Below are 19,635 nucleotides of genomic sequence, written 5' to 3'. Positions count from 1 at the left end.
AGCTATACATAAAATTACAACTTATATTTGCACAAAATCATGCACGCATGTACTTGAACTAAGTAATGTAGTCAGCTGGTGTCGTGAATTTGTTCATCCTGTAACACGCCGAAACACAGCAACTAGAATTCATAATATTTTCAAATAAATCAAATAAATTTGAAGTTCTGACGACTGTTGAAACGGCTAACAGCACCACATATCCAAGATCTATTATAAACTTGTTGTGAACCTTCTGAGAGCGTTTTGTTGGCCTTCCTCTGGTAGTTGTAGCTGCTGTCACCATAGACTTAAACAGGGCGCGCAGCTGTGACCGGTCCCAAATATGGCGGCGATAGAATACAGTGACGTCACATGAAACCCATGTATATATGTACGTATAGAGTTTTACATTATAAACGATGTTTTATGTTTTGAAATGGACATTTTACCCAAGTGCAACGGATTGGATTCATCTCGCGATCTCTATTTCATTAAAGGTATGAAGTCCCAGTTGATTTTTTTTTTTTATGTTATTTGCACACCCCACACAAATTAATTAGCCTACTGGTGTTATAGCATCTATAACGTTATCTTAAAAATCACTGTAGATTGACAGTAAACCTTTAGTACTTTCTAATGATATTGTTACCTTTATTAATATTTTAGATAGTATCTAAGATAGATATGCTAGGCGGGCGTGGTTTCAGCAAGAAGTCGCATGGGCTCCAACTACGTCCCGCCTCTTTGCCCATTTTCAGTTATCCGTGAGTGACGTGCGGTCACGTGCAGCTAAGATGGCCGCGGCCTCATTTTTGCGTCAAAACTGCTGTTCAGAACTCTATGGGTGACGTCACGGACACTACGTCCATATTTTTTATATGGTTGAGATTCGCGTGTTTTCCGGAGGTCTTTTAAACAAATGAGATTTACACAAGAAGGAGGAAACAATGGAGTTTGAGACTCACTGTATGTCATTTCCATGTACTGAACTCTTGTTATTCAACTATGCCAAGATAAATTCAATTTTTCATTCGAAGGCACCTTTAAAAACTGAGAATTTCACTATTTCATTTGATTGTTATTTTTTGTCTGTAATTTTGTCATTAGCTTGTTAATAAAATGATTTTTTTCCATCACACTTGTCAGTAATGATCAGTTTTGAAGCTTGATTTGACTGATTGTCACTCAGAAGAACAGATCGAACAGAGAAACAGTCTGAGAAAAACATTTAATGAATCTACAGCAACATGACAAACTCAACAACAGCAAAGAAACAAACTCCAGAGGAGCTCATGAGTACAGTAAACCATGAAACAGCAACACCTGGAGCCGCTGGAGTCCAGAAGACCTGCGGAGGAACACAAGTGTGTGTGTGTGTGTGTGTGTGTGTGTGTGTGTGTGTGTATGAGTGTGTGTGTGTGTGTGTGTGTGTGTGTGTGTGTGTGTGTGTGTGTGTGAGAGTGTGTGTGTGTGTGTGTGTGTGTGTGTGAGAGTGTGTGTGTGTGTGTGTGTGTGTGTGTGTGTGTGTGTGTGTGTGTGTGTGTGTGTGTGTGTGTGTGTGTGTGAGAGAGAGAGTGTGTGAGTGTGTGTGTGTGTGTGTGTGTGTGTGTGTGTGTGTGTGTGTGTGTGTGTGTGTGTAGCCCTTCTGTAAGATATTAAACATTCAGCAGAGAAAGTCGACACACATCGTCTGAATCAAGAGAACGACAGAAGAAACTCGGAGACGCTGCTGTTTCATCTCATGCAGAGAGAAAATGATTCATATTCCACCATAAAATCAATAACTTGATTACTGGATCATAAAGATTAGAATACAACTACGATTTCCAATGAATTATACATAAAAAAAAATCAAGGGAAAGGCAAAGAGAAAGTGAATAATCTTTGGTTTTCATCCTCAAGAGGACTTTTGCTTTGGGAACCACAAAATAAACTTTTTTTCACATATTTATATATTTACTGTATATATAATCCTGGTATATATTGTGGGTGTTCGAATAAAGATGACAAAGAAACGGATGAATCTTTGGTTTTCATCTGCTTTTTCATTCCTGCAGAAAACAATAAAGACTGAAATATTTCATATATTAAACTTCACCGGCGTGAGACAAAAGCAGAATGGAAACGAACGATATTTATAGATCAGTGTCGCCGCCTTCTGTTTGAACAGTTTCATGTGTATAAATAACATCAGAACGGATCATATGCAGATATTGTCATGTTGAAGTTTCACCACAGACTGCTGGAAGCAGATAAAAACAACGAGACGCCGTCGATTCAACAGAACGTGTTCGTGAGAGTAAAAAAAAAGACACAAATGAAGTAAAAATGAGTTAAAAGAGACTGTACACAGTAGTATTCTTGGATCTAACATCAGTGCTGGAGGTATTTATACAAAAACACGCGCTGACCTCTGACCTCTGACCTCACCTGTGCGCTACACGTCTCTGTTCGCTGACGGCAGAATGAACTCAAACAGAGACGAACTTTGGCTGCAGCTTCTTTTGTGATTCTGTTTCAGCACAGAAACGCTGCGATTCTCAAATGATTCTCAAAAGACAGAAAAACGCTCGTGTCTGAAAATACAAACGGAATCCAAAGAAATCTCTGCAGCATCACAGACTGAAGGAGCAGTTTTGTGTCGAGTCGATCTTATGGAAGCTTGTTCAACAGAATAAAAAATAAAAAAGGTACTTCACAGAATTATGACTTGGTTTATCTGAACTCTGACTTGGTTTCTTGGGAAGTCCGACTTAGAACTCCAATTTGATTTCTTAAAACTCAGATGTCTGACTTGTTTGACTTCCAAGTTGGAGTTCCAAGTCACCATGTTGGAGTAACCAAGCCAACAAGTCCGACTTGGAAGAAACCAAGCTGGACTTGCCGAGTTTCATAGTTGGACTTCCCAAGCGGACTTGTTTGACTTCCAAGTCGGACTTGCTGGCTTGGTTACTCCAACATGGTGACTTGGAAGTCCGACTTGGAAGTCCGACTTGGAAGTCCGACTTGGAAGTCCGACTTGGAAGTCCGACTTGGAAGTCCGACTTGGAAGTCCGACTTGGAAGTCCGACTTGGAAGTCCGACTTGGAAGTCCGACTTGGAAGTCCGACTTGGAAGTCCGACTTGGAAGTCCGACTTGGAAGTCCGACTTGGAAGTCCGACTTGGAAGTCCGACTTGGAAGTCCGACTTGGAAGTCCGACTTGGAAGTCGATTTTTTTTTTTTTTCTCAACAAGCTTCCATAGAATCTCAAGCTCAAGTCTGGTGAGATTCACGTGCAAATTCTGTACAAGATGCTGTAGTGTTCGTGAAGCTGCTGTCAGATCAGTCGATCCGGAGGCTTCAAACAGGCCGTCGTCACGTTACTGAACACTAGAAACATGGGAAATAAACGTTCAACACCCAGTATTTGATAAGACAGAACATCCATGAGGTGGAATCACACAGATTTAATAGATTCATGCTGAATGAAGTCGTCTCTCTGCCGCCGCTGATTCACATCAACACTACAGACAGAATCAGTGTTCAGACAAACGTGTGACAGATTGCATTTCTCACAGGAGACGCGCTCACTGTGACGGATTATTACTAGTTTAAAGCCTTCTAACCGTATTTATAAAGTGATGTCGAGTTAGAGTACTAGTTTAAAAGTCATCGGGCAGAACCTCCACCGACGCGCTGCAGTAACTCGCAACATAAAACATCTGAAATGCTTTTGGTTATAAATCTACAATCGGCCCTTCACAGAGCCGCAAATAAAAACAACAGAACCCTCGTAGAAAGTCAATATAAACTCTGTTACGTCAAATAATCTCTCGTGAAGAATCTGCCGTCATCAAAGTGTCTCACATTTTTGGTTAATTTAGACGTTAGTTTGAGAAATAATGCAAAAATAAAGTTCCATCCTGACCGTGTCCAAGAGCGCGCAGCATCATTCAACAAACCCGGCGGTCGCTCGTCAGTCCTGCGCTCGCTACAGCGGTCAGAAGAGTTTTTGGTAATAGCAACAGGATTAATCGCAGCCGCACGCGCTCACTGGGCCTTCGAGGCCAAGGCCACGTTCTTCGTCGTCGTGGCAACAGGACTCTGCTGCACGTCGCTGGTCACATGCAGGTTGAGAGCTCCGCCTCCAGCCCCGCCCGCTGACAGGAGATTGGCGGGCAGCAGAGAGAAGCCGGATGGGTTGAGGAAGAAGGGCGTGGTCATCAGGCCGGAGGCGGGGTTTCCTGCGCTGGTGTTGGCGAACAGCAGGCCGGTGTTTCCGTCGATGGACGTCAGAGGCAAAGCGCCGCCCGATGCGAGAGCTGCTGACAAAACACTATTTATTTATATAGCACTTTTTTCCACAATACACATTGATTTAAAGAGATAATGTTATTATCATCTTAATATCTTCAGTTGCATGTGTCAGATTAGAGCTGGACAATAATATAGTTACATTGAGACAATATAAATAATCAACCAGGTGAGATTTGCTATACAGTGAATAAATATAATGTCTTGTGATGTCAGAACAGGCGTGTGGAGCGTCACGGCTGTACAAACACACACACACACACACACACACACACACACACACACACACACACACACAGAGGTCAGAGGTCATACCCTGGATGGTGGCCAGTGTGTTGTTGTTCATCAATGTGTTTCCCAGAGCAGGAGTCAAACTCAGCAGCGTCCCACTGCCAGAAACATAAGCAGAAATTCACATGATAAACACACCTCTTACTTTTCATCTTTTGGTTTGGGGGCAGAAATGTGACCTGGAAATGTTTCAACATGTTTCTGTGAGAGACATCCCATAATAACACACACACACACTCACCCTTGCGTCAGCTGCGAGGGCGTTATAATCGTTGGGTTCAAACCCCCAGTGACAGCAGTCAGATTAGCTCCGCCCAGTCCTGTGCCCGTCACCAGCAACTGCCCCGCCCCCTGCGTGACTGTGGTTGCCGAGGAAACTGCGCTCAACTCCTGCTTCACAGCGGTAACAGACGTGGTCAGTGATGGTGATGTCACAGTGGGGGCAGGCGTAGCGATGGCCGGCGCCATGGAGATGACCGATGGAGTGTGTGACGTCACCTGAGCCAGAGCGCCACCTACAGCACATCCATTAAACATGATTCATGAGCTCACATGAGGAGTATAGAGGAGCATGAAACTGTGAAAGGAGGAGTAACGCACCGACCGTGAGGTTTGAGATGCTGCTGGCGCTCAGTGGAACTACAGAATTCACCGTCAGTGTGTTTGTGCCGCTGGACACCTGAACACAAGCAATCACTAGTCAATAATCAATCACTCACTTCACTTGTCCGCAGCTAGGGTTTAAGTATGGATGTGAAGTGACTCCGGTTCATATGGTGTGCGACTGTGAGATGTGAAGTGACTCTGATTCATATGCTGTGTGACCGTGAGATGTGAAGTGACTCTGGTTCATATGCTGTGCGACTGTGAGATGTGAAGTGACTCTGGTTCATATGGTGTGCGACCGTGAGATGTGAAGTGACTCTGGTTCATATGCTGTGCGACTGTGAGATGTGAAGTGACTCTGGTTCATATGCTGTGCGACTGTGAGATGTGAAGTGACTCTGGTTCATATGGTGTGCGACTGAGATGTGAAGTGACTCCGGTTCATATGGTGTGCGACTGAGATGTGAAGTGACTCCGATTCATATGGTGTGTGATTGAGATGTGAAGTGACTCTGGTTCATATGCTGTGCGACTGTGAGATGTGAAGTGACTCTGGTTCATATGGTGTGCGACTGAGATGTGAAGTGACTCTGGTTCATATGGTGTGCGACCGTGAGATGTGAAGTGACTCTGGTTCATATGCTGTGCGACTGTGAGATGTGAAGTGACTCTGGTTCATATGGTGTGCGACTGAGATGTGAAGTGACTCTGGTTCATATGGTGTGCGACCGTGAGATGTGAAGTGACTCTGGTTCATATGCTGTGCGACTGTGAGATGTGAAGTGACTCTGGTTCATATGGTGTGCGACTGAGATGTGAAGTGACTCTGGTTCATATGGTGTGCGACTGAGATGTGAAGTGACTCTGGTTCATATGGTGTGCGACTGAGATGTGAAGTGACTCCGGTTCATATGGTGTGCGACTGAGATGTGAAGTGACTCTGGTTCATATGGTGTGCGACTGAGATGTGAAGTGACTCCGGTTCATATGGTGTGCGACTGAGATGTGAAGTGACTCCGATTCATATGGTGTGCGATTGAGATGTGAAGTGACTCTGGTTCATATGCTGTGCGACTGTGAGATGTGAAGTGACTCTGGTTCATATGCTGTGCGACTGAGATGTGAAGTGACTCTGGTTCATATGGTGTGCGACTGTGAGATGTGAAGTGACTCTGGTTCATATGGTGTGCGACCGTGAGATGTGAAGTGACTCTGGTTCATATGGTGTGACTGAGATGTGAAGTGACTCCGGTTCATATGGTGTGCGACTGAGATGTGAAGTGACTCCGATTCATATGGTGTGCGACTGAGATGTGAAGTGACTCCGTTCATATGGTGTGCGATTGAGATGTGAAGTGACTCTGGTTCATATGCTGTGCGACTGTGAGATGTGAAGTGACTCTGGTTCATATGGTGTGCGACTGTGAGATGTGAAGTGACTCTGGTTCATATGCTGTGCGACTGAGATGTGAAGTGACTCTGGTTCATATGGTGTGCGACCGTGAGATGTGAAGTGACTCTGGTTCATATGGTGTGCGACTGAGATGTGAAGTGACTCCGATTCATATGCTGTGCGATTGAGATGTGAAGTGACTCTGGTTCATATGCTGTGCGACTGTGAGATGTGAAGTGACTCTGGTTCATATGCTGTGCGACTGAGATGTGAAGTGACTCTGGTTCATATGCTGTGCGACTGTGAGATGTGAAGTGACTCTGGTTCATATGCTGTGCGACTGAGATGTGAAGTGACTCTGGTTCATATGGTGTGCGCTGAGATGTGAAGTGACTCTGTTCATATGCTGTGCGACTGAGATGTGAAGTGACTCTGGTTCATATGGTGTGCGACCGTGAGATGTGAAGTGACTCCGGTTCATATGGTGTGCGACTGTGAGATGTGAAGTGACTCTGGTTCATATGCTGTGTGACCGTGAGATGTGAAGTGACTCCGGTTCATATGGTGTGCGACTGAGATGTGAAGTGACTCCGATTCATATGGTGTGCGACTGAGATGTGAAGTGACTCTGGTTCATATGGTGTGCGACTGAGATGTGAAGTGACTCCGGTTCATATGGTGTCTGAGATGTGAAGTGACTCCGATTCATATGGTGTGCGATGGATGTGAAGTGACTCCGATTCATATGGTGTGCGTGAGATGTGAAGTGACTCTGGTTCATATGCTGTGTGACCGTGAGATGTGAAGTGACTCTGGTTCATATGGTGTGCGACTGTGAGATGTGAAGTGACTCTGGTTCATATGGTGTGCGACTGAGATGTGAAGTGACTCTGGTTCATATGGTGTGCGACGTGATGTGATGTGATATGGTGTGCGACTGAGATGTGAAGTGACTCCGGTTCATATGGTGTGCGACTGAGATGTGAAGTGACTCCGATTCATATGGTGTGCGATTGAGATGTGAAGTGACTCTGGTTCATATGCTGTGCGACTGTGAGATGTGAAGTGACTCTGGTTCATATGGTGTGCGACTGAGATGTGAAGTGACTCCGGTTCATATGGTGTGCGACTGTGAGATGTGAAGTGACTCCGGTTCATATGGTGTGCGACTGTGAGATGTGAAGTGACTCTGGTTCATATGGTGTGTGACCGTGAGATGTGAAGTGACTCCGGTTCATATGGTGTGCGATTGAGATGTGAAGTGACCTGGTTCATATGTTGCGACTGAGATGTGAATACTCTGTTCATATGTGTGCGACTGAGATGTGAAGTGACTCTGGTTCATATGGTGTGCGATTGAAATGTGAAGTGACTCTGGTTCATATGCTGTGCGACTGTGAGATGTGAAGTGACTCTGGTTCATATGGTGTGCGACTGAGATGTGAAGTGACTCTGGTTCATATGGTGTGCGACTGAGATGTGAAGTGACTCTGGTTCATATGGTGTGCGACTGTGAGATGTGAAGTGACTCCTGGATTCATATGGTGTGCGACTGAGATGTGAAGTGACTCTGGTTCATATGGTTGCGACTGTGAGATGTGAAGTGACTCCGGTTCATATGGTGTGCGACTGAGATGTGAAGTGACTCTGGTTTGTGACGCACCGCAGTGTTGGAGGTGCTGTAGATGGCTTTGATGGCTGACGCGGATGATCCCATGCAGCTGCTGGGAGGATTGATCCTCTTCTCCTTCTGTCTGCGGTTACAGAACCAAACTCGCACCACCTCCTTCTCCATGTTGAGCTGATCCGCAATCAGTGTGATCTCCTCCGATGACGGCTTCTGACTCTGCTGCAGATCACAAAGAAACCGCTTCACGTCATCACGTCATTCACACGACTCAATGACTAACCACAACGCTTCTGTTGCTTGGAATAATCTGCAAAATATTGTCAAGTGGTCCATGCTCCCGCCACTAAATTAATTTAAGCTATTAAACAAGAAGAAATTTTACTACTGTATTATTTAACAGTAAAATACATTCTTTTACAGGACAACTAAAATTACGATACTAATATTTATGGCCGTCTTTGAAGGAAAACTGCACAGAACCTTAAAGTTTCTCTTTTGTTAATTTTAAGTATAACACACTTCTGTTGCTTTGTATATTCTCAAGTATACAAATATAAAATGGAAAAAAATGACTTGTTTGGACAGTTTTAGGTGTGATTTTAAGGAAATTATTCATAAATGTGAGAGGGGCAGAGCTCAGTGCAGTGTTGCTGCCCTCTAGTGGTCAGCAGACGTCACTCACCTCCAGGAAGCTCCTCTCTAACGCCAGACGGATGGAGGTCTCGATGCTGGTCCGCTTCTTACGCCGCCGGTTCAGACTCTCGCAGAGACCCGGAGACATCTCGCTCGCACTCGACACCACGCAGTCAGCTGACATGTTCTCTGTGGAGAAACACAGAATGAGAATGTGAAGACAGTATAAAGTTATTTATGACAGCCTGTGTGTGTCCATGAGGACAGTACTGCACCTAACCTGCGTCGTTGAGCCACTTCTCCAGCAGTGGTTTGAGTTTGCACATGTTCTTGAAGCTCAGGTTCAAGGCCTCGAATCTGGAGATGGTGGTCTGGCTGAAGTCGTTGCCGTAGAGTTTCCCCATCGCTAACCCCACGTCACCCTGAAACACACGCGATCGCACACGTCAGCGTCACGCGGCGCGACTCACGCCGCACGAGTGTGGATGACGCGGCTCACCTGAGTGAAGCCCAGCTTGATGCGTCTCTGTTTGAAGTTCTTTGCGAACTGCTCGAGCTCCTCCAGGTCGCTGGCCTCCTCCACACACGGGCCGTCCACACGCTTCGGAGCGGGAGCCGCTGGAGACGGCATGGCCGCGATCTTCCTCGTCGGTGTGGCCGCCTGCAAACATCACGAACACAGCATCAAACCTCGGCCTTACTTTACGAAAGTAAATATTTCACAGCAGAAAGACGCTGAAGCATGAGCTGTTTGCTTTTCCTCTCTACAGTGAGTGTGGATCGGTCAGACCTGTGTGGTGAGAGCGATGCTGGTCTGAGCGGGCAGGAGGCTGGCTTGGCTTTGAGGTAGTTGAGTCAGGATATTCTGAGCTTGCAGGAGACCTGAGAGCAGGAGGAGGACAGCACGGGTTAGAAACGCTGAAGAGCTGCAGCATCAGTCTAACAGAGACACTCGTACCGGTCTGACCCTGAGGAGACGGAGAGATGATGAACTGGGGCTGAATCTGAGGGCTGATGGAGTGACCCGGCTGAACCAACACGAACTGCTGCAGGTTCAAACCCTGCGGCTGCAGCTGCTGCGGAGAGAGAGAGACACGTGTGCATTAATCATTCTGAAAGAGTCTCTTCTGCTCACTAAAGCTGCATTTATTTGATCAAAATACAGTAAAAACTGTGAAATATTATAATGTAAATCAGCTGTTTTCCATGTGAATATATAGTAAAGTGTAATTTATTCATGTGAATTTTCAGCATCATTACTCCAGTCTTCAGTGTCACATGATCCTTCAGAAATCATTCTAATATGATGATCTGATGCTCAAGAAACATTATTATTATCAATGTTGAAAACAGTTGTGCTGCTTTAGTTCTGTTTATTTTTTTAAGGTCTGAACCGGTTATGAATGAGCAGCCGTTCTCAATTCTCAATCCGAGTTAGTTTGTGGTGTGACAGTATTAATGCATCCAGCAGAAGACAGAATGTCAGTGATCTGGAATCTGATTGGACGGGTGAGATGTCAGTCACTTACAGACGCGATCTGGATGGGCTGGGACAGAGTGATGGGCGTGGCCGCGGAGGCGGAGATATTGGCTCCAGTGGTGCTGCTCTGCTGACCGGCCGACTGCTGCACGGCTGCGGCGATGAGCTGCGCCTGCGTCTGCTGCAGCAACAGCTGCGCTGGAGTCAAACTCAACTGCGCAGAGACAGAGAGGGACAGACCGTCATGTGACTCCAGCACTGGACAAGAAATAAGCATAATATACTCTGCAATACTAATAAGCATAAAAGTATACAACACTCTAAAATTGGTTAAAACGGTCCGTTTGTAATTACACTGAGCTGATTGTGGTTTGAAGCTCAATATAGTTTTCATTAGTCTGGAAAAAAGTTTAGAGAAAATCTGTAAAAAAAGGAAACAAAATCAAGATCAAGAAATAAAAATAAAATGAAAATAACTAAAATAAATTGATTAAAATAAAAAAAATATTTAAAATAAATAAGTAATACATTAGATTAAAATAAATTAAATATTTAAATAAATAAAAATGTATGATTAAAATAATTAAAATAAATCAAATGGAATTTGATTTAAATAAAATATGAATACATAATATACAAAATGCTTGGAATAAATCAATACATAAATAATAAATAAAATTTGATTTAAATAAATAAATTAAAATAAGTAAACTCTGATTAAAATAAAAAGAATTCAATAAATTATTTTTTATTTAAATAAATAATGATAATAATAATAATAAATAAAACAGACTACAATAAACTGATTTAAAAAATTCGATTTAAATAAAAATAAGAAAAACAGTATAAAAATAATTTAAAATAAGTTTAAACTGAGTAACTAAATAAATAGAATACAAAAATTATAAAAATAAATAAATTAAAAATGATTCAAATAAATAATAAATTAAATTTTATTAAAATAATTTGATCAAAAATTAATAAAACGCATCTTACATCTAACAGTACAGCACTGATGTCATAGAAACTAAATATTTTACACATTTATGATATTAATTTTTCACAGAACGATCATATTTTGTGTCTGTCAATCTAAAAGACAGAAAAGCCCTGATCTAGAGTCAGTGGATCTGATCATCAGTGATGAAAGCGACGCTCTGTCGGGGGGGCCGCGCTCCCCTCGTTAAGCGAAACCTCATTATGCAGCGCATATAAATTCCGCATAGATTTGCATATTCTCTTCCACCTGTTTCCGAGCGACAGAAGCGCTGTTTAATTAACGTGCCACGCCGATCTCTCCGGCGGGCGATAACAAACACGGCTCGTCCTGCGGCGGCGGGAGACGCGTCACCTGACCGTACCTGCTGGAGCAGCGCCTGCGCCTGAGCGTTGCTGATTGCACTTGTTGCTTGTCCATTTGGTTTGTGTGCGTCCAGACCGTTGGCCTGAGCTGCTGAGAGACGGACGAGAGTCATACATCAGCGTCAGCGACACAAAAACACAGAAGATTGCAAATAAAAACACAATTCACCTTGAAGTCCTTGCGCTCGGTTCTCCATGCTGCTTTTACTCAGATCTGCTGGACAGCTGCTAGAATCTGTTCAGAGAGCAAACGTGTGAGAACATCGTTCACAGCTTCCCTACATGTCCAAAACTTGCTGATGAGGCGCTGCAATTAGTAAAAGATGAACTGTATTAAACCACTGTCCCACTCTGATTCACTTCTCAACTGAATCAACACTGAACTGAATAATGATCTTCTTTTCCATTGATTCTGTCATGTTCATTAAATCAATCTGTACCGTATAGAGCGCTGACGTGATCCACAGAGCGAACGCTGCCGTTCATTAACATCTGAATCATTCCAACGATTCCAAGAGAAACTCACCTGCGTCCACCAGCGGCCGCTCGACCCAAACCCTCCAGAAACGAGCGATCACGACCCGCGCTACGATACGGAGCGATCACGAGGCATCGGCGACAGCGAACGGCTCCCGCGCTCCGGCCGGCGCTTCCGAGGAAAGTTGTTTGTTCCGTGGCGAGCGAAACACAAAGACTACAGCTGGAAGCGCAGCATCCATAATGAAAGTTAATCAGTATGCAGCTGATTAAAGCCGCATGCAAATCTCGCACCCCGTCGCTCATTAGAAGAGCGCCGCTTTGAAGTTCTGCGAGCAATTCATTTCGCACGGACCTCTGAAAGCTTTCTGCATAATTCAACATTTTTCATAAATATTTATCAGCTCATTAGCATATTAATTGGATAGCTTTTAGGACGGAGGATACGGCGAGCACAACAGTGAGGGAGAAGTGAGACAAGGCCAATTACCAGCCGTGTGTGACTGTTTTAATTACCGGGTGGGGGGGGGGCCTTCCCAGCATGCAACCTGAACCCCAGCTACGATGAAAGAATGTGACGGCTAATGACCGCCGTCTCTAAACATCCCAGAGTCAAACTGGACGAGCTCATTTATACAACGCAACATCTCAAACAACAACAAGCTAACCAGGATAAGCGTCACCTTCATCAGCTGCTCAACGGTGTGAGGGAGGGAAGCTGCGGAAGCTTTTTACGCCGTGGAATAAAACATTCCTGACCTTTTTCTTGCAATTCACTTCCAAGATACTCGCAGTTCTGAGGAGAAAAGTCGGAATTGTGGGATACAGTCATAATTACCTTTTTTAAAATTATTCTGTCATGGAAGCCAAAACAGATTTTGTGAGATTGTAAACTTACAATTCTGAGATTTTATATTATATATATTGCGAGAAAGAAAAAAAGCCCAAATTTTGAGATAAAATTAACCTTTTTTTATTCCATGGCGGAAACTGTGAGATGCAAACTCAGAATTCTGAGGAAAAAAATAGTATAAAAAGTCATATTTACCTTTTTTTATTCTGTCACGGAAAAAATTGTGAGATGTAAACGTAGAAATCTGAGATATGGGGTTTGTTTTATTTTAATACATTTAAAACTTGTGAGTGAAAAAAGTCCAAACTGTGAGATAGGGCTGGGCGATTTTAATGTTTTGCCACAATTTTATTATTTTTAAATCAGGAAAACGCAGTTTCGAATAAAAATGTTAGCAAACGTAACAATTAGACGTTGACGATTCAGCAATAACAGTTAAGATAAGAAAATGAGAAGATGAAAAATGGTGGTGGAGCTGCACGATTCTGGACAAAATGAGAATCACGATTTTTTTGGTTTCAAATAGAGATCACAATTCTGAATATAAAACTAATCAAAATAACATGTAATTTACTAGAGGTTCTGAGAAAATATTAATTGCTGGAAAAATTTGTTTAATTAATTTGAATGAATTATTTTTTTTTAATAGTTTTGAATGAATTCAGTGACCCATTAATTAATACTTGTTTCATTGCTGGATGAGTCAGTGTTTTTGAACGAGTCTTTTGAATGAATGATTCAATGACAAATGCATTTTTAAAGCTGCAGTCCGCGATTTTTCCTCTTTGTCGCCATCTCTGTTTGAAACCTGCGATTGCAGTCATATGCGGAACAGTTATTTGCACGTGCGTTGTGCGTCGGCACGGCTCGTCAGCGTGGATGAATCTAATGCTTGCTGTCAGTCACGCACCGGTGTGGATACTGAACTTCAGAATCACAGATTCTACGTCTTGAAAGTTTGACCAATATACGAAATTTCACTGGAAAATATCATCTGAACAAGTAACATGTCTGCCACTTTTGTTTTGACCAACTGAGGAAAAAATCATTACACTACAATAAATCGCGCTGCCAATGATGATTAAATCTAACGATCGCTTAGCTCAGATCATGCCAAACCGTGCAAATTATTATTACTGTTATACTGTTCTCAAATTGTTAATGTTAATAACATCAGCATTGCTATGACTGTGTGTATATTAGGGCTGCACAACGATTAATCGCGATTAATCGTTTGCAAAATAAAAGTCTGTGTTTATGTAATATATGTGTTTGTTCTGTGTATAATAATTATGTATATATTAATACACACACATACACATAGATAAAATGTTATATTTATAAATAAAATATTTATATTTAAATATAATATAAAATATAAATTAATATAATAAATATAATATATTACGGAAGAGGATTAGGGCCAAGCAATAATAAAAAAATAAAACTCTCTCAAGATTAAAGTTGTTAAATTTCGAGAAAAAAAATCGTTAAATTTCGAGAAAAAAGTCGAGATAAAATGTTGAGAATAAAGTCGTTAAATTACGAGAAAAAACGTTAAATTTCGAGAAAAAAGTCGAGATAAAATGTTGAGAATAAACTAGTTAAATTACGAGAAAAAACGTTAAATTTCGAGAAAAAAGTTGAGATAAAATGTTGAGAATAAACTCGTTAAATTACGAGAAAAAACGTTAAATTTCGAGAAAAAAGTCGAGATAAAATGTTGAGAATAAACTCGTTAAATTATGAGAAAAATGTCGTTAAATTTCGAGAAAAAAGTCGAGATAAAATGTTGAGAATAAACTAGCTAAATTACGAGAAAAAACGTTAAATTTCGAGAAAAAAGTCGAGATAAAATGTTGAGAATAAACTAGTTAAATTACGAGAAAAAACGTTAAATTTCGAGAAAAAAGTCGAGATAAAATGTTGAGAATAAACTCGTTAAATTACGAGAAAAAACTTTAAATTTCGAGAAAAAAGTCGAGATAAAATGTTGAGAATAAACTCATTAAATTATGAGAAAAATGTCGTTAAATTTCGAGAAAAAAGTCGAGATAAAATGTTGAGAATAAACTAGCTAAATTACGAGAAAAAACGTTAAATTTCGAGAAAAAAGTCGAGATAAAATGTTGAGAATAAACTAGTTAAATTACGAGAAAAAACGTTAAATTTCGAGAAAAAAGTCGAGATAAAATGTTGAGAATAAACTCGTTAAATTACGAGAAAAAACTTTAAATTTCGAGAAAAAAGTCGAGATAAAATGTTGAGAATAAACTCATTAAATTATGAGAAAAATGTCGTTAAATTTCGAGAAAAAAGTCGAGATAAAATGTTGAGAATAAACTAGCTAAATTACGAGAAAAAACGTTAAATTTCGAGAAAAAAGTCGAGATAAAATGTTGAGAATAAACTCGTTAAATTACAAGAAAAAACGTTAAATTTCTAGAAAAAAGTCGAGATAAAATGTTGAGAATAAAGTCATTAAATTATGAGAACAAATTCGTTAAATTACGAATTTGTTCTCATAATTTAACGACTTTTTTCTCGTAATTTAATGACTTTATTCTCATAATTGAACAGCTTTAATCTCAAGATGGTTTTACTTTTTTATTATTGCTTGGCCCTAATCCTCTTCCGTAATATATAAATATAAATATAATATAAATTAAAATAATAAAGTGAAAATATTACTTGAATCATATTGTAGTTACATTTTTAAGTCGACTAGTTAAACATAAAATCAAAATCGGGAATTGGCCAATCATTCTGAAATTTTATTTTTGTGCCATATCGCCCAGCTCTACTGTGAGATAAAAAGTCGCAGTTACCTTTTTATTTTTGATTCCATGGTGAAAAAAAAAGAAGAATTGGGAGATGTAAACTCAGAACTCTGAGGAAAAAAAGGTCAGAATTGTAAGATATCAACAATTGTGATTGTGGGAAAAAAGCCTGAATTTTGACATAAAAGGTCACAATTAACTTTCTTATGTCAGTCAGTAGTAGATCTCCAGAACAATCACGAACTCGGCCTGCAGCGCCGGATGAATGTGACGTGCAGCTCAATGAAGATGATGATGATGAAACACGCATCTAAAGCGCAGAGACAAACAAAGTCATGTGGCTTTAACTCAAACTGTTGCTATGACGACAACCCCACTGAGAGAGAGACAGACAGACGGAGAGAGAGAGAGAGAGAGAGACGGATCTTTATAACTCAAAAGAAAACAGTTGAGAGAAACACGATTTACATACGGCCGCTGCGAGGGCTTCAGTAAGCTAACTGACAGACAATGCATTATGCAAATGTTTTAATTAATAGAATTTTAAATAAGCAATTAATTAGCCTTTCAAACTATTGAACGCAGCGCTGCATAATTTCAAGCAGATAAGTGGCATAAGGCACAACGCGGGAGAAATGAAGTATTCATAGAACAGAAACATTTCAGCTGAACTGCAGTCCAAACTTTTCTATTAGACCTGGAGAACTCATTAATATTCATCAGCTTTAATTAACCCATCATCCTGTGTTTGCCAATCATGCGCTCCAATTCTGTGATGCCTTCAATGTAATAACAACCTAAACTCTGCTTTCATATACGGCCAGATCAGAGTCGGTCGAGGGTTAATGTTTCATAAATAACACTGACATTGACATCATTACATTATATTCGGGTCAATGACGTGACGGGTCATCTTATAATAATAAAAAACAAAGATGTGACATCCAGAGTGTGTAAGGTAGTACAACTAGATCTCTTTTATTGAATCCAAAAGGTTTTAATTATATTTTTCTTCATATAAAGGTATTTTAAAGATTCTGAAGTGTCAAAAGGTCATTCGGTTTAACCGTCCAAAGGCCAATACAGCCATTTCATTTGTGATTAAACTATCTTAAAATGTAATAAATGTATATATTTTTTATTCTGGCATGATTTTATAACATCATATATCAACATAGTGCAAAATGGTGTTAAAATTATGTGTAGAAGTCGTTGCTTTGTTATGAGAGAGAATGTCCGGAAAAACTAATTTCATTGATGTCATTCGGAGTAACCGATATAAAGGGACCATTCTGGATCAAGTCATGTGACAGGATGTGACATCATTCAGACACCTGCAAAGGACCACATGGTCATGAAGCAAAGTAACTAAATTTGATAAATTCATGTTTTCACTTTTTCATACGCATGTCCCGAAACATCAGGTCATTCGGTGCAACCGCTATAAAACATGGAAAATGTTGTAATATTTTTAAAACTTGTACTAAATATAAAATGATTGTCCTTTTGCTAGATATCAGCTGTTAGCATTGTTTGAAAATATCATTATATCGTGACATTTGGTTAAACTAATGGCTTTTTTTTGGTGATCTTGTAAAAAATGACAAAAGTAGTGTTAATTGATTATAAAAACCACATAATCTCATTGTTAACACTAAAACTTCAAAATTAATTATATCTCTAACCCTAACCTATTCGTCAGTGACCCATATACTGCGACTAAACAGATCAGAAGTTAAAAAGTGCTAATGCATGTGAACAAATGTGTTTACAGACCCGTTCACATCAAGAACGATAACTATAACGATAACTGTATTAGCGCTGTGTATTAGTTTTGTCATCTGCCGCTTTAAATGCTCGAGCTCTTCAGAGCAGGATGGATTCTGAACACACTCGCACTATTTATACAACAAAATGGCGTAGAATTGTGAATAATTATGCGAATTGGGATGCACAAACAGTTTTGTGGTTTTGCAGACTATAGATGACCGATGCTTGTGCACATCCATAGAGTTCGCCATCAGGATAAGATCCCAAAACCATGTGGATTCTGCACTGCATTGTGTGAAAAACTGGAGACATATTAATATGCATAATGATAACAACACCTTGAATGTTCTGCAGGACCAGCAATGAGCTAAATGCATAAATGTAAATGTAATGTTCCCGAGAGACACAAAAGAAACCGAAATAAGCACAAGGTAAAATCCTCCACAGAACTCACATGCACTCGACATCCAAACAAAATCACACAGCGCGCATTAGTTCGGAGAAATTAATCATTCATGAACACGGCGTTTGTACTCATGAATATTCATGAGCAGCTCTGTATATTTAATCCGCGCGATAAATAAATAGTGTGACGCGCGTCTCATCTGGAGCGAAACTGACGCTTAAATTATGCAGAAGAATGAAGAGCATTAAACAAGCAGAGCTGATGTTATGCAAATCCAAAATATCACTCCTGCAGTTTTTAATGTAGTTCCTCACACCCAAATTATTCAGCACGAGACACTTTTCACACTTTGTAATTTATTACCTGTTGGGGGGGGGGGGTCACCCCCAACACGCACGCGCACAGAGAGAGAGACCCTGTCGGGGTATTTATGTTGCCCTGAGGGCAAACAGTTGATCTGCTGAGGAAAAGCACAGGCTCAAGTTTGTCTTTTGCTTTTAGTTCGCGCAGCACAGATTAAAGTCATGAATTATTATTCTACATCACGCGTGCGCGTGCTGAACAAACACATGAATATGCAAATTCGCGGCCGTTGAGTTTCTCTCGCGGCCGAACGACACAAAGCGCGCGCGTGATAGCACCGCTGCTAACTCTCTCTCACAACACTTCACAAACATCATCTACAGCGAGGAAAACACGCCCGTTTGGCCAGTTTAACCCATCTTCAGCAGTTATCCCGCGCGCCGCGCTAAACCACGGGAGTGTGTGAATATGCAGTGCGCGCGCGCCATTTCAAAAGATGAGAGTTTTGTTCAGGACAAACAACTCTCATCTGCTGCTGACGGACTCAAATCATCTCCAAAACAATCAACATTCCTCCTCATCGCGATCGATTCTGTCCGCGAACGATCGGCGTGTGTGTTTGACTTTTGTTTACTTGAGGCGGACGGGGGAATATGAATATGTAAAATGTAATAATTACCTGCAGTCGAGCGCTCATCTTGAGTCGTTGATCCTCTGTCCGCCATTTTGAATATTTAGTGTGAGAGTGAAACCCCGCCTACTGCTACACACACACACACACACACACACACACACACACACACACTCGACGTGCGGTTCGGCCCCTGAGTGACCTAAAACTTAAAAACAGACACATAATTCAATGTTTTAAAATAATGTTTCTCAGCTAAAAGGAAATTATATAGTAAATACTATAGTGTTTTTGAACCATACTATAGTAAATTGTAGTATTTACAACACTTTGTTAATGGATGCTACAGCATACTGTACTATTAACTATAGTGAACTGATAAACTGTAATAAATACTGTAGTAGGCCTACTTTAGTTTTACTACAGTAAACTGTAGTGTATTTGTAGTATATTATACACTATAGTTGTAGAAAACGGTTATGGGGTAAAGAGGTTTGTTTATATTACTATAGGCCCAGTTGATATATTACCACAGCAACTATAGAATTACCACAACAAATTAATTTAATTAATTTTAAGTACTAAAGTACTTTAGTATGGTTCAAAAACACTATTTACTATAATTACTATAGTATTTTTCATGTTCTGGCAATGTTCTCTCAAACTAACAAGTCTTTTTCCAGTAATAGAACATTAGTTCAAAGTTAAATGGTCTTTAATCTGAAAAACGTTAGCACAAAAAT

General features: G+C 40.7%; 1 protein-coding gene across 13 annotated transcripts; it reads right to left on the bottom strand.

Annotated features, from left to right (window-relative positions):
- Positions 1 to 3,415: 3,415 nt before the first annotated feature.
- pou2f1a (POU class 2 homeobox 1a) lies at positions 3,416 to 19,090 on the bottom strand. 13 transcript variants are annotated; one of them, XM_048198307.1, is made up of 15 exons: positions 18,941 to 18,955; positions 15,831 to 16,092; positions 11,842 to 11,907; positions 11,672 to 11,760; positions 10,360 to 10,524; positions 9,789 to 9,906; positions 9,621 to 9,712; positions 9,330 to 9,491; positions 9,111 to 9,252; positions 8,880 to 9,019; positions 8,231 to 8,416; positions 5,169 to 5,247; positions 4,810 to 5,083; positions 4,593 to 4,666; positions 3,416 to 4,288 (listed from the first exon to the last, which is right to left on the bottom strand). In XM_048198307.1, exons 3-15 carry the CDS (start codon positions 11,867 to 11,869, stop codon positions 4,014 to 4,016), a joined length of 1,824 nt encoding a protein of 607 aa, XP_048054264.1. In that variant the 5' UTR covers positions 11,870 to 11,907; positions 15,831 to 16,092; positions 18,941 to 18,955; the 3' UTR covers positions 3,416 to 4,013. The 13 variants fall into 13 exon arrangements, with proteins under 13 accessions (XP_048054264.1, XP_048054258.1, XP_048054253.1 ...); XM_048198301.1 differs by lacking the exon at positions 15,831 to 16,092 and having other exon boundaries at positions 9,798 to 9,903; positions 11,672 to 11,763; positions 18,941 to 19,090; XM_048198296.1 differs by lacking the exon at positions 15,831 to 16,092 and having other exon boundaries at positions 11,672 to 11,763; positions 18,941 to 19,089.
- Between the last annotated feature and the right edge of the window lie 545 nt (positions 19,091 to 19,635).

This window comes from Megalobrama amblycephala, linkage group LG7, assembly GCF_018812025.1.
Source record: "Megalobrama amblycephala isolate DHTTF-2021 linkage group LG7, ASM1881202v1, whole genome shotgun sequence".
Taxonomy (NCBI): Eukaryota; Metazoa; Chordata; class Actinopteri; order Cypriniformes; family Xenocyprididae; genus Megalobrama; species Megalobrama amblycephala.
The sequence above is the reverse complement of the archived record's forward strand: the minus strand, read 5'-3'. Positions and strand labels throughout refer to the sequence as shown.

Coding starts and splice junctions, on each gene's coding strand:
- pou2f1a (XM_048198296.1), bottom strand. CDS start 18,986: ATGGCGGACAGAGGATCAACGACTCAAGATGAGCGCTCGACTGCAG. Junction 9,492..9,620: donor GCATCGCTCTCACCACACAG/GTCTGACCGATC, acceptor TGATGTTTGCAG/GCGGCCACACCGACGAGGAA. Junction 5,248..8,230: donor ACAGCACCTCCAACACTGCG/GTGCGTCACAAA, acceptor GCTTGTGTTCAG/GTGTCCAGCGGCACAAACAC.